The 14,250-nt window shown below is 49.3% G+C and overlaps 1 protein-coding gene across 1 annotated transcript in view; it reads left to right on the top strand.

The window, feature by feature from the left end:
• The window catches only part of LOC149300990 (multidrug and toxin extrusion protein 2-like), a 43,339-nt gene that overhangs the window by 15,292 nt on the left and 13,797 nt on the right, over positions 1 to 14,250 (top strand). Inside the window, exons 5-6 of the mRNA XM_089484504.1 lie at positions 344 to 386; positions 713 to 757. Coding sequence (XP_089340630.1) covers positions 344 to 386; positions 713 to 757 — 88 coding nt within the window. The remainder of the gene's footprint in view (positions 1 to 343; positions 387 to 712; positions 758 to 14,250) is intronic.

The following is a 14,250-nucleotide window of genomic DNA, read 5'->3' as shown; positions in this document are numbered from 1 at the left end:
CTGCCTTGACCTTGGACTGTGACCTGTTTTTGCTATTTGTACTGTTCCGCTGCTGTCCCACTATTCCTCCTACAACTACTTGTCCGGATAGCTCACCACTCTGCATACGGGACCCGTCCCTTGTCGGATTGTTACAGTAATGCAAATATGAGCCTCCTGTCTTGCCTTAAAATATTACTGACAACATTAATCTGCGATAATAGAGACTGCCCTCTCAAAAGTTCTTTGTCAATCATTGTTTCAAATATCATAGCATACCGTGTCCTAGATTTTAACTCATATGGGTTTGTTAACTTTAAACTGTGCATGTTTTTTTGAAAGTGACAATTTATTTTTCTCCTAGGCTGGCACAGACATACGTAATGATTTTTATTCCAGCTCTGCCAGTAAGTTGTCTTTTCACATTTGTGACATTATCCTTTTTGATCTGCTTTTATGGTTTCTTGGTTAGAGAAAAAGTCATGACACTTTTTACAAGAATCATTTCTCCAGAAATATTAAGTCTGTGTGGATAGGATTACAGGATAGTAAAGTAACATGGAACATCTACCTACAGAATTGCTAGTTAGCAGTACTGCTACTGTTTGCTTCTCTAAACCACTATTCTCCAGAGCACTCTAGAGAATGAAATTATCTTGATACGGAAATGTTATGTTTTGGGTGTCTGATGGAGTTCAATACTTTTTTCATTCTTTTTTTGTGATTATTTTAGGCTGTATTTCTTTACCAGTTGCAGACGCGGTACTTACAAAATCAGGTATGCATCAACTTTGCCACATGCACATTATTGTTGTTATTAAGATAGGTAGTAGAACCTTATTCTGTGGCGTACATGCATGTTTCATGATGTCAGATGCCGATGCTTAGCACGTAGACGGCAGCCAAGGGGAAGGGGTAATTGGTAGGGGGTCAGTCAAGACCTGTCTTTGACCATGATCTACAAATAGTACTCATGGCCATGGCCTTTAGGGAAAAAACTGCCATTGCTATTATCAATCAAGGTCAATCACTTATTTGTAAAGGAAATGATTTGTTAATAAAGCTTTACAGGAGGGGCGTGGCTAGCACTCGATGGAACTGCACGTGTAGCTGCTGAGCTCCGAGGCTTTCGCTTGTTTACACCGCTCGTAGGGTGTCCCACTCAGACATGGGCAAACACTCGAGGACCACGACTACTCCTAAACCCTCCGGGGCTAAGGAGAAACACTCCAATTCTTCGGTTAGGTCGTTTTTCCACGCTTTTACCGATGCGGAAAACCGGGGCCTACCTGACAAGATGGCGTCGCCGCCTCCAAGTCCGAGAAGCGCTCGTTCCGGATCTCCTTCCGTGGCCGACTCTGACGCTTTGATGCCATCCCAGGCACATTCTTCGTGGCAAGAAGCGGTGCAAGCTTTGCCTACTAAGGCTGAGATGTCGGACTTGCTTCGTTCGGCACTCTCTGGGGTCCGCGAAGACCTGCATGACATAAAGGAAAACCTTTCACAACTTGGCGATCGTGTGGTGGCCTTGGAAGAGGAGCGGGAGAAGGTGCACACCACGTTGGACGACTTCTCTGCAACGCTCTCCCACCAGCATGATACAGTCTCTCGACTGCTCCGACAGGTAGAAGACCTTGATAATAGAGGCCGGAGGTCTAACCTTCGTATTCGGGGCCTCCCGGAGTCTGTCCCGCCGGCGGACATTGTGGCCACTCTCACATCGATTTTTAATAAGCTCCTGGATAGGCCGGTGGACTCTCCAATTGCCCTTGATCGCGCTCATAGAGCGCTTCGCCCTAGGGGTCCTGACGCGCAGCCTCCACGCGACGTCATATGTTGCCTTCATGAATACCGTACTAAAGAACTGATTCTCCAAAGATGCAGGGCGAAGGCGCCTCTCCAGTATGAAGAGCACACCATCTCCATATTCCAGGATTTATCGCCCATCACACTTCAGACGAGACGAATGCTGCGCCCCCTTACCTCAGTGCTTCGGGAGGCTTCTATTCCCTATCAGTGGGGCTTCCCATTCGCCTTGATCGCCCGCAAGGGTACTCAGGCAGTGATTTTGCGCCATCCTGAAGACTTACCTGGTTTCTTGGGCTCTCTAGATCTCCCTCCTCTGGACCTGCCGGAGTGGTCGTCTTCCTCGAGCAGGCCTTCCATTGCGCCTTTGCCGAAGTCCAGCTGGTCGTCCCTGCCTCAACGCCGCCATCGTCGCAGACGGAACGTCCAGATGGACTCGGGAAATGTTCCCCCCCCCCCTTTTTTTTTTTTTTTTTTTTTTTTTCTTTTTCTTTTTTCATACCTGGCTATTTACATGACATGGCCCATGTCTACTCTTACACACTTACATGTTTCCACCTGGGACTGTTACGGTCCCGCGTCCACACACCCTTTACATGCACTTACACGCTCGAAGGCCTCACTCAGGGTTCGCGTGCTTACCTGATTTCACACATTTTTATTTTCTTTTATTGTTCTTATTGCTGCCTTACCCGCAGTGATTGTATGTACCATGTGTTCTGGTGATCCCCCCCCAGAGCTTACCATGCAGGGTCCTGACGGCCTCTGCCTTTTGGTCTATGTCCATATTTTTGGACATGATGCTCATTCCTTGATGCTATGGCATCCAGCTCTTGTTGCTTTAATAAGAGTATGTTTTTGTCTGTTGTTTGTTGTTTTGTTTATTGCTCCGACACTGTTGCTCCTGCTGATTTTTATTGATGATTATCCTACATTGCTCATGTATTCGCGTAGTCCTGCCAGACGTCGTCCATATGGCTCTTGATCCTATTACATTAATTTCCCTCAACATCAGGGGCCTTAATAAACCCGAACAGAGATCCAAATTGTTTACTGAACTTCGCCGCACCAAATCCAAAATAGCTTTTATTCAAGAAACACATTTTAAAGCCACTAAGGAACCCAAATTGACTAATAAACATTTTACCACCTCTTTTACGTCTAGTAACCCGGATTCTAAATCTAAAGGGGTGGCTATCCTCTTGCACAAACATTTACCCTTTCGCAAATTGGATAGCTGGCAGGACTCCGAAGGCAGGTGTATTTTTGTTAAGGGGTTTTTGGGTACCCATAGGGTTACCTTTGCAAATGTTTACGCTCCTAATTGTCGCCAGTCTACATTTTTGGTTATGATTTTGAAAAAATTGATGGATTTCCAAGAGGGCATGACGATCTTAGGGGGCGACTTCAACATGACTTTCCTCCCGGCTCTTGATAACTCATCTGGTACTTCCTCTATCCCACATACTCAAATCAACCGGGTTAAGAGACTGCTCCACAGGGCACAGCTTATAGATGTTTGGCGGACGCAACACCCTGCTACGAGGGACTACACGTTTTACTCTGCCCTTCATGACCGTTATACCCGTATTGACTCTTTTTTTCTTTCCCATCACCACCTCCCCGTTCTCCACGCCTCCTCTATTGGCCCTAGTGTACTCAGTGATCATGCCCCGGTTTTTATGACTATTAAGCTTGCTTCGTTCCCTGCCCGACCATGGGTGTGGCGTCTGAATGAAAATATTCTTTCTGATCCGATGCTTTCCTCAGAGGTCTCTGACCATTTACGCCTCTATCTCTCTGAGAACTCTACCCCTGATATGCCGTTGCCCACCATCTGGGAGGCCCATAAAGCGGTGGTACGGGGAAAGTTTATACAAATTGGCTCTCGGCTTAAGAGAGTGGCGTTAGCCGCTACTCTTGACTTAATTAAGAAAATAGCTGTTTTGGAAGCACTTCATAAATCCCACCAGGACCCCTCTATTTTGATCCAGCTGGACTCTCTGCGCTCCCAATTAGCCTCTCTCACAAATCGTCGCCTAAAGCGGCAGTTTCTTTTGACTAAACGACACTTCTATGAATATGGGGATAAGCCCGGTAAGCTGCTAGCTAGGGCTCTCAGGACTCAGACGGCCAAACATTTTATAGCCCGGATCCGCACTGCCAAGGGTACTCATGTCTCCTCCACCCCTGAGATCGCAGATTGTTTCCACAAGTTTTATCAGGACCTTTATAATTTACCCTCTGTTCAGGAGTCCTGTCCTGACTTTATGACAGTTCTGGACGCTTATCTAGATAAACATCTACCTCGCCCCCTACGGCCGGAGGATTCGGACCTACTTAATTCCCCCATTACGCTGGAGGAGGTCAGGGATGCTATCAAATCCACCAAACAGGGAAAATGTCCAGGGCCGGATGGCCTTCCCATTACTTATTATAAGAAGTTCCTACCTATCCTGGGCCCACATTTAGTGAATACGTTCAACTCCCTTACCTCGGGTTCCCAGTTTGCCCCCCAATCTAACATGGCTCATATTTCCTTGATTTTGAAACCAAATAAGCCCTCTGACATTTGTAGTAGTTATCGTCCCATTTCTTTACTCAATTCGGATATTAAACTCCTTGCTAAAATCTTGGCCATGCGATTGTCACCTTATATCCCCCGCTTTATCCATAGAGATCAGGTGGGCTTTGTCCCCGGCAGGGAGGCTAGGGATAATACCACGAAAGTTATTGACCTTATTGATTTGGCTAACCGGACATGCCTTCCGCTTACTTTGACCTCGCTAGACGCGGAGAAGGCCTTCGACAGGGTGGCCTGGCCCTACCTATTTCGTGTCCTGGAGCGACTGCATCTCGGCCAACGTTTTCTGTGTTGGACTAGGGCCCTGTATCATAACCCTACGGCGTTGATTAAGGTCAATGGGCTTGTGTCTCATCAGGTCACCCTGTCGAATGGCACTAGGCAGGGTTGTCCGCTCTCGCCTCTTCTTTTCGTGCTGGGGATGGAGCCCTTGGCGAACGCTATCCGGGCGAACGCCTCTATATCTGGCATTCCTATGGCTGGGGTCCAACACAAACTGGCAATATATGCTGATGACATGCTTTGTATTAATTTGAACCCTCTGGATTCTCTCTCCCACATGCTTCGGGAGTTGCGAACCTTCGGTGCGCTCTCCAATTATAAAATAAATCTCTCTAAGTCCGAGATGTTATGCTGTAATGTCCCAGTGGATCTGTTGGCAGACTTGAAGCGCGATTTTCCGTTCAAGATTTGTGATCAGGCCCTTACTTACCTAGGTTTGCGGATTCCCGTGGATCTTTCCCTTCTCTTCTCGCTGAATTTCACCCCATTATTTGCGGCCGTGTCTTCGGACCTGCGGAGGTGGGATTACACACACGTTTCCTGGTTCGGCAGGGTGGCCGTTATTAAAATGAATATTCTTCCCCGGTTTTTATACTTATTCCAAACCTTACCTATTTTTCTTCCTCGCTTATTTTTTAAGAAGTGTCGCCGTCTTTTTCGTTCCTATGTCTGGTGCTCTAGATCGCCCAGACTTTCCCATGCCCACTTAATTAGAGCTAAACTTAAAGGTGGTCTGGGGTTACCAGATCTGGAGAAGTACTGGCGGGCGGCACATCTCCGTAGGATTACGGAGTGGTCCATCTCGGTGCCTAAGCAGTGGTTGGAGGTTGAGGGGTTGCTGGTGGGCATCCCTCTTTCTTGCCTTCCTTGGCTACCGGATTTTAAAAAACACTTTGTTTCTGGGTCCTCGCTTACTGTCTGCGTTACTTTACGTGTGTTTGCCAGTGTCGTGAAGGAGGGCGTTTTGTCCTCCAGTCCGTGCCCCCTCTATCCGATCATTCCTAACCCGAATTTCCCCCTTAGTATGTCTGTTCACCGGTCCCCTCTGCAACCTTCTCTCCCATGGCGTATTAAGCGTTTTCATTCCATGTTTGTGGGTGATAGGCTTGTGTCGGCCGAGATCTTCTATGGTAAGCAATCCTTGTCTTCGGCAGAACTTCTGTTTTACATTCAGACTCGGCATTTTGTACTGTCTATTCCCAGGGGCCCCCTCCTGTCCCGCCCGTTGTCCCCCTTTGAGTTGCTATGTTCTTCTACCTCAGAGACCCCGCATCTGTTGTCGGTGCTCTATGCCCTGCTGTTGGATTCCGCATCCAGGTCGAAACCCTATTTTATGAGCATGTGGGAGGGAGATCTCTCCGTCTCACCATCCCTTCAGGACTGGGATAAGGTTTTGTTTGCTATTCATCGGGGCTCCATCTCCAGCAGGATTCAGGAGTGCTCGTACAAGCTTTTGACGAGATGGTACAGGACGCCCGTGGACCTCCATAGGTTCTTTCCCTCGGTCTCTGATACTTGTTGGAGGTGCGGGTCCGACAGGGGAACTTTGTACCACATATGGTGGCAATGTTCGGTGGTTCAGTCCTTCTGGCGAGTGGTTTTGCGGGTGGTGGAGCGTGTAGGTGGCATGGATCTCTGGGATAAACCAGAAGCAGTTTTGTTACACCTTACCTCCCTTGCACCTCAAGCTTACAAGCGCACACTTACCATACACCTCCTCAATGCGGCCAAGGCCGTGATACCCAAGTTTTGGCGTACACCCGCTCCCCCGCCAATCTCTGTGTGGCTTCAGAAGGTAACTCTTATTGAACAAATGGAGGAGTTAGTCTGGACGTCCAGGGGAAAGGGTTACCAGCATACCAGGCGCTGGTTCTGGTGGCATGAATTTGTTGCCTCAGCGGATTTTAGGGACGTTTTGGGTCAGTACCTCACGGCTACTCCTCCCCCGCGCTCCCCTCACTAGCTATGCTCAGTCGCGACGACTCACTACGCTCTTCGGATGACGGGTAGGGATGGTCGAAGCAGGTCCTTACTCTGTTGTATGTGTCCTCCTTATGCATTTTTTATTTTTACCGTCTCACCTCTTTTATGTATCTATGTTTATCCGGAGCAACTGCTTGTGGAGCTGTTTTCTAGTTCTGTTATACATGTTTATTTTCCTTTTTCGGCTCCGTTTATTTGATGTATGCAGAATGTGTTGTCACCTTGCCTCTGCTGGTTTTTCCACGATTCTCTGCCTCTTGTGGCCGGGCTGGATCGACCTGGTGGCATCCATTGTTCTTTTTACACTCAGGAGACTTTATGTAATAGTATCGTCTGTGACATCTATGCTATGTGATGGTTTGTTTACCCTCATTTGGATCTGTGTTTGGTATGCTGCCTGCTACCATCTACTTTTATACCTGCATATTGTTTATGGTCTCTGTATTTTACACTGCTCAATAAACGGTGAATTTAAAAAAAATAAAGCTTTACAGGAAAAGTGAAATATACAAATTGTGCTTAAATTATATAGGGAAAGATCATTAGAACAAAATACCTTGAAGACCAGTGAGACATTAAACAACACTGAAAACCCACCTGAGGGCGCACTGTGACTGCTCTAGAGAGCTGTCACAATCGCCACTACAAAAGACTTTGCCTACCACAAGATGGTGGCATCCTTTAAAAAAGATAAACAAGTTTCCAAGAGGGTCTCTCCAGACCCTCCTGAGAACTCTGGGCTCCCCCTGTAGGTTGAATACAGGTACTGCATTCAGCCATGCAAGTCAATGGAGCCCAGCTTTTTAATCAAAATGTAAAATTTAAATTTAACAAAATTGAAGAAAAATTTAAATAACAAAAAAAATTTGGTTACATTTAAAAATAATTAAACTATCTACTTCCCACAAAACGTTAAAGTCCAAAAATATATTTAAAAAAGTTTATTTTTATGGGTAAATCAAATTTTATTCGTTTTCAAAAGTTTTGGGGAGGGATACAAAAAGGAAAAAAGGGAAGGGTGGGAAGGACAAGGTACAATGCAATAAAGTACAGTACAGGACATTACAGCATCCAACACAACACCAAGTGTGAGAGGGCCCGAGAGGCAACAACAAGCCCCGGGACTAGGCACAAGTCCGGCGTAGATGAAATATACAGGCAAAAATGGAGAAGTCGCAGCTCGGAAAGGCGCTCCACTATGGGAGTGGCAGCACTCACAGAGGGCCCGCAATGGTGCTAAAATCACGGGAAGCAGCAGCGACAAAGCGTACCGTGGGTTGTGGAGGCGTGAGAGAGGAGAAAAGAGGACTGGAAAGACCAATCGAGATGGCCAACTAATGGTATCGAGTCCATGCTCGGACCAAGCATAGGCCAGACCAGGTGAGTATACGGCCATAACCAGTCAGGGTAGGCCAAGGGAAGTAACCTGTACAATGCATCGCAGGGCACAACTGCGGTAGTAAGCCGAAAACCTGAAACGCATAAAGGGACGGTAAGTATCATGGGCAGGGGGGGGAGGAGAAGGGGTAAGAAAGGGAAGGAAGGGTGGACAACAAAGGGACGGGGGCGACAGGACCAAGGGAAAACAAGAGGGGAGAGTAAGAGAGAGAGAGAGAAGAAAAAAAAAAAAAGAGGGGAGGGGAAGGGAAGAAAAGGACAGGAGGCATAATCACAGAGGAGAGGGCGAGACAGAAGAGCACAAGGACTAGGTAAGGAGAGAACGGGCCAGAGGACCAGACACAAATCCCAACCAGTAGAACCATGTCTGTTGATATCGCTCAGTTGCCCCGATCGCAGTGAGGTGGAACTCCTCAAATACCCGGGTCTGTTCCACTCGGAGAATCCATTCCTTAAGAGTAGGCGGGGCGGAGCAGCCCCAATGTAGGGGTATCAACGCCTTGGCCGCAGTGAGAAGATGGCGAAGGACCGACTTCCGGAACCAGGAGGCAGAATACTGCATGTGAAAAAGAAGAAAAAATTCCGGCGTGAACGGTATGGCCCTATCCGTAAAGTGCTGAAGGTGGATGGAAGACCAGAAGGGAACGATACGTGGACAGAGCCACCACAAATGAAGAAGAGAGCCTGGGACCGCGTCACATCTCCAGCAGGTGTTTGGTACATCCGGGCGGTAAGCGGAGAGAACAGAGGGAGGCCGATACCAAAGGGCCAGCAATTTATAACATATCTCTTGGTCCCCGTTACTCCTAGAGCAACGATGAGTAAGGACACAGACCTTCTCCCATTCCTCGGGAGAGAGGACAATCTGTAGGTCAGACTCCCAACGCCCCATAACGGGGGGAGAGCCAGAGCTGAAGGCCTCGAGAAGTAAGCCATAAAGACGTGATATGCCATGAGGTGGGAGGGAGGGCGCACACACAAAGGTCCTCAAACGTAGTTAAATCCCGTAGCACATTATGCTTTGGAACCAGGGACCGAAAGAAACTATGAAGCTGAGCATGGTGAAGCACATCAGTAAGAGAAGGAGGAGAACGCGTGGCAAGCTGAGCCAGTGGTTTGACACCAGCCTTAGTCACGTACAAGCGGATGTCGGACCGCACCATAGGGGGGGAGGAGGGAAAGAGGGGGGCGAGCAATCCAGGAGGGAAATCAGGGTTATTGCGAATGGACGTCAGGGGAGAGGGAATAGTGGACAACCTGGTCCGTCGCACGATGGAGAGCCAGGTGTCCAAGGTAGCCTTAATGAAAGGATGGGGCAGCGCAACCCCCCGGGCCGTCGGGATCGAAAGCCAGGGCAACACACCGGCAGGAAGACCCAGCAATGCAGACTCAACCCCCACCCATTGCTTATGACCAGGATTATGGGACCATTCCAGGACTCGGAGTAAGTGACAAGCCCTGTAGTAAGAGCGGGGGCAAGGCAAAGCTAAACCGCCTTGAGACTTAGGAAGGATCAAAGTGGAGAAGCGGATCCGAGGGGCCCGAGAATTCCATACAAATCGCAGAAACAAAGTTCGAAGAGAGGCAAAAAAGGAAGGGGGGACAGCAATAGGGAGGGTCTGGAACAAATACAGTAAACGGGGCATGATGTTCATTTTAATGATATTAACCTTACCGACCCAGGAGACCGACAACCGCCTCCAGGACCGAAAATCATCGGAAAGCGCGGTGAGAAGGGGTAAGAAATTATTGCCGAAGAGGTGGGAGAAGTCAGGAGAAAGCCAAACCCCTAGGTATCGAAGTTTAGCGTCGCACCACGCAAAGGGAAAAGAGGACCGCAGGTGAGACGAGACAGTCTGGGAGAGAGTGACATTGAGGATCTCCGATTTGGAATTATTAATTTTAAAATTGGTGAGCATACCGTAGGTCGAAAATTCCCGGATAATATTAGGGAGGGTGACCGGAGGACAGGTGACTACAAACAGTAGATCGTCGGCATAGCTCAGCACATTATGGTGAGCACCCCCGATGCGAAGACCACTGATGTCAGGGTTCAGCCTGATAGCCTGGAGTAGGGGCTCCAGGGCAAGCATGAAAAGAAGAGGGGATAACGGGCAACCCTGCCGGGTCCTATTACGAATATAAAAAGGGTCAGAAAAGGAACCGTTAACGCGAACACGAGCAGAGGGAGTGGTGTACAAGGAGTTCACCCAGGAGAGCAGCCCAGGACCAAAGCCCATATGAGTGAGGGTGGACATCAAGAAGCCCCAGTCCACCCTGTCAAATGCTTTCTCCGCATCAGTGGCCAGCAGGATGGCTGGCGTGGAGGTGTGTTGGGCATAATGCATGAGGGATAAGGCCCTAATAGTGCTATCCCTAGCTTCCCGGCCTGGAATGAAGCCGGTCTGATCGGGATGAACCAGCAGGGGCATGAGAGGCTTCATTCTGTTGGCCAGGATCTTTGCAAAAATCTTCAAATCGGCGTTCAGTAAGGAGATAGGGCGATAGCTACTGCACAACGCGGGGTCCTTACCATCCTTAGGAATCACGGCGATTGAGGCCGCCAGAGTATGTTCATGGATACGGCCACCATCTAGAATGGAATTAAAGGCCCTCACAAAGTGAGGACCCAAAAGCTCCTGGAAGACGGTGTAATACCTCAAAGGGAACCCATCGGGGCCAGGGCATTTACCAGGTGGAGAGGAGCGGAGGGCCAGTGTAAATTCTGATAAGGTGATTGGGGAATCCAGAGGAGAAGATTCCTCCGCCGTCAATTTCCTACCAATCGCCCTCTCCAGGTAGGAGCGGGCCGGGGAGACACCAGTGGGGGAGCGCGAAGTGCCGGCGTCTGAGCGAAGGTTGTACAAGCCCTCATAGTAATCCCTAAAACACTCGGCAATGTCTGCTGGGAGACTTAGAAACGCCATCAGAGGAGCGGATCGTGGAAACATAGGTAGATTTCCGACTAGCACGAAGAGCCCGTGCCAAATACTTACCCGGTTTGTTGCCATGCTCGTAAAACAAGGCCCTCGTTTTCAGAAAGGAACGCTGCATGTTATAGTTAAGAAGGGAGGCCAATTCCCCCCGCAAAGCCAATAGACGTTGGAGGTCCTCACCCGACAGGGAGGATTTGTGAGCCTGCTCAGCTACAGCGATTTGCCCATAGAGCTCCTCAATCCTCTTTGCCTCACGGCGGCGACGATGGGAACAGGCGCTAATAAGGTGGCCCCGAACCACACATTTGTGCGCCTCCCACACAGTCAATAAGGGGGTCCCCGACACTAAGTTGTCAGCAAAGTATCCCTCAAGGACGCGGGAAGTCTCCTCGCGGAGCGCGGCATCCGTTAGGACAGACTCATTAAGACGCCAGGAACGCCCAGAGGGGCGGGTCAGAGAAGAGGAGGGAGAGAGGGGCATGATCGGACCAAGTGGCGATCCCGATAGCGGAGCTACGGAGAAACGGGGCAAACTGACATGGAATGAAAAAATAATCAATGCGAGAGTAGGAGCAGTGAGCCGCAGAAAAGAAAGTGTAGTCCTTAACAGCGGGGTGTAAAGCCCTCCAGCAATCAACCAATTTACGATCCGTGAGAAGAGAGAGAAGCTTCCGCAAGACATGTCGAGGAGTCCGCGTGCAACCCGCGGAAGCGTCAAGCGCCGGGTGCAGAGCCACATTAAAGTCCCCTCCCAAAACCAATAAACCCTCTTGGAAAAGGTCAAGCTCACGCAGGACCGCACGGAGAGCAACATGTTGTCCCCGATTAGGGAGATAAACGTTCGCAAAGGTGTACACCTGCTGCAAAATTGTCCCCTTCACCAACAGAAATCTCCCCTCAGGATCAACACGAGTGTCCAGCACCGTAAAGGGAACACGGCTGGAGAAAAGCACCGCTACTCCTTTAGATTTGGACAGGGGGTTGTTGCTCACGAAAACGGTGGGATAGAGCCGATGTTGACGCTTGGGAGCCTTAGGCCCAAAAAAGTGAGTCTCCTGTAGAAAGGCAACATCAATCCGATTCTTTTTCAAGTCCCGGAAAAGGGAGGAACGTTTCTCAGGGGTGTTAAGACCACGGGCATTGAGAGACAGGAAAGCGAGCTCGGAACAGGCCGGAGGCGCCATAGTACAGAAAAAGGAAAATCAGAGAGAAGGAGACGTGAAAGAGAAGGAATAACGAAGGCGAGAGAGAGAAAGAAGAAAGAAGAAAAAAATAAATAAATAAATAAAAAAGGGGGGGGGACGAGGGGGAAACACACAAGAACAGGACCAGGGGGGGAACGAGGAGGAAACGCACAAGAACAGGACCGGGGGGAACAAGGAAAGAGCGAGGGAGGAGGGGGGAAAGAGGCCGGAAGGGAAGCGAAGGAAAGGCGGGAAAGAAAACAGACACAAACTACGCCTGCCGGGGACCACTACCCGGCAACGAATGGCGTCACTGTGTAGGGGCAAGACCCACCACAGAGGGAGAACCGCGAACAAAAACTAGAGAAAAGAAAACCGTAAAAACCAAAACAAACCGACGCGAGCCGCCGCTCGCAACTCCAATAACACAAAAAGTAGGGCAGCTATAAATAATCTGGGCACAAGGGAAACCATGAAGAGGGGAGGGGACACCCATTGCGTAGTCAACGGGCGCCACAGGGGAAGGCATTGCCAGACACGCGACCAAAGTCGCAGCATATATAGGAAAGGGCCGGGGGGGGGGGAACAGGGGAGGAACAAAAAGAGAGAAAAGAAAGGAAAAGAGAACCGAAAGGACAGATGTGCAGGAGTGTAAGGGTGCACCGGCCAGGAAATCCCGCTACTAGAGCGGGTCCCCGCATAAGCGACTAAAACCACACCGGCGAAAGGTATAGCAGGAACATGCGCAGATTAGGGCCACAGCACACAGTGGGTTTAAAGCCACAAAGTACACTATTCACATAGGTAGCGGGACAAATAAGGGAGGAGCAAGGCAATGCGCGCACCCGAGTGAGGTAGCATCATGCATCGGTATACAAGGAAACAGGAGAAAGTACAATCACAGCCACACCCGAGATATAAAACAGTGTGCAAGAAAACAGTCGTCAAACCAAAAACCCCCCCGCCCCTCCCCCGAAACAGCAGGTGCGTAGAGGCGAAAGGGAGCCCACCAGGGCGGGTCCCCACACATGCGGAGAAACCGCACCAGCGGAAGGCATACCAGAAACAGTTACCTGTGAGGCCACAGCACATAGAGGATATAGCGCCCCACAGTGCACAGGCGCCACAGACAGTGGGACCAGAGCAAGGAATGGGGGCTAAGGCAATATGTACACACAAATGAGGCGGTGGCAAACAGCGATAGTCAGGGAAGCATGAGAGTGCATAACCACAGCCCCGTCCGGAGTAGAAGAGCAAACAAAAAAAAAAAAAACCCCAACCCCCCCAAAACAACCCCCCCCAAGACCCACAACGCCCCCCCCCGAAACGACAGATGTGTAGAGGTGTAAGAGTGCATAGGCCAGGGAACACCGCAACCAGAGCGAAAGGCAGAACATAAACAGTTACATTTGAGGGCCACAGCACATAGAAGATATAACGCCACACAGTACGCAAATCCCATATGCAGCGAAGCCAGAGCAATAAGCGGTGGCCCAGGCAATATGAACCCTCAGAGTGGAATATGAAACCATAGGCACCCCCCCCCGCCCCCCAGAAACCACTAGTAGTAGCGTCGTCAACCGTAAAGGAAACTCAACAGAAAGGCGACGGGAAACAGAAACAAATAAACAAATAAACCAGGATGTGACCGAGCAGCAGTCCAACGAAGCCCAGTGACGCGGAGAGTGGAAGCCACTGCACGGTGTAGAGGTGAGGCAGTGCAACTAGACAGTCCATCCAGGTAAGAGGACCCGCCAGGGCGAAGTTGTGATACTCACGACCACTCATTCCTCAACACGTGGGACACGAGGACATATTTGAGTCACAAAATCTCAGTTATAATTGTTATTGTATCTCTATTGTTGCATAGATATATTGTTTTGAACAACAAATATGTTTTTTGAATGGCTACAGATAACAGGAAATTACTCTTTATGTTCTCTAGACAATATGACTCTGTAAAAATCAGGGAGATGATTTGTTTGGCTTTTTGGCAGAAGTGCTGGACAATTCATGTATATGGGTCCCTGGGGTGGAGCAATTAAAGAAAATGTGGCCCAATGCTCCAATGATCCAGTCCGGGATCCCAATGAAGTCT

The sequence above is a fragment of the Sceloporus occidentalis genome, unplaced genomic scaffold (assembly GCF_023333645.1).
Source record: "Sceloporus occidentalis isolate IW3139 unplaced genomic scaffold, rSceOcc1.0.p SCAF_22, whole genome shotgun sequence".
NCBI classification, from domain to species: Eukaryota; Metazoa; Chordata; class Lepidosauria; order Squamata; family Phrynosomatidae; genus Sceloporus; species Sceloporus occidentalis.
Note: the sequence above shows the minus strand (reverse complement) of the source record. Positions and strands in the feature narration are given on the sequence as shown.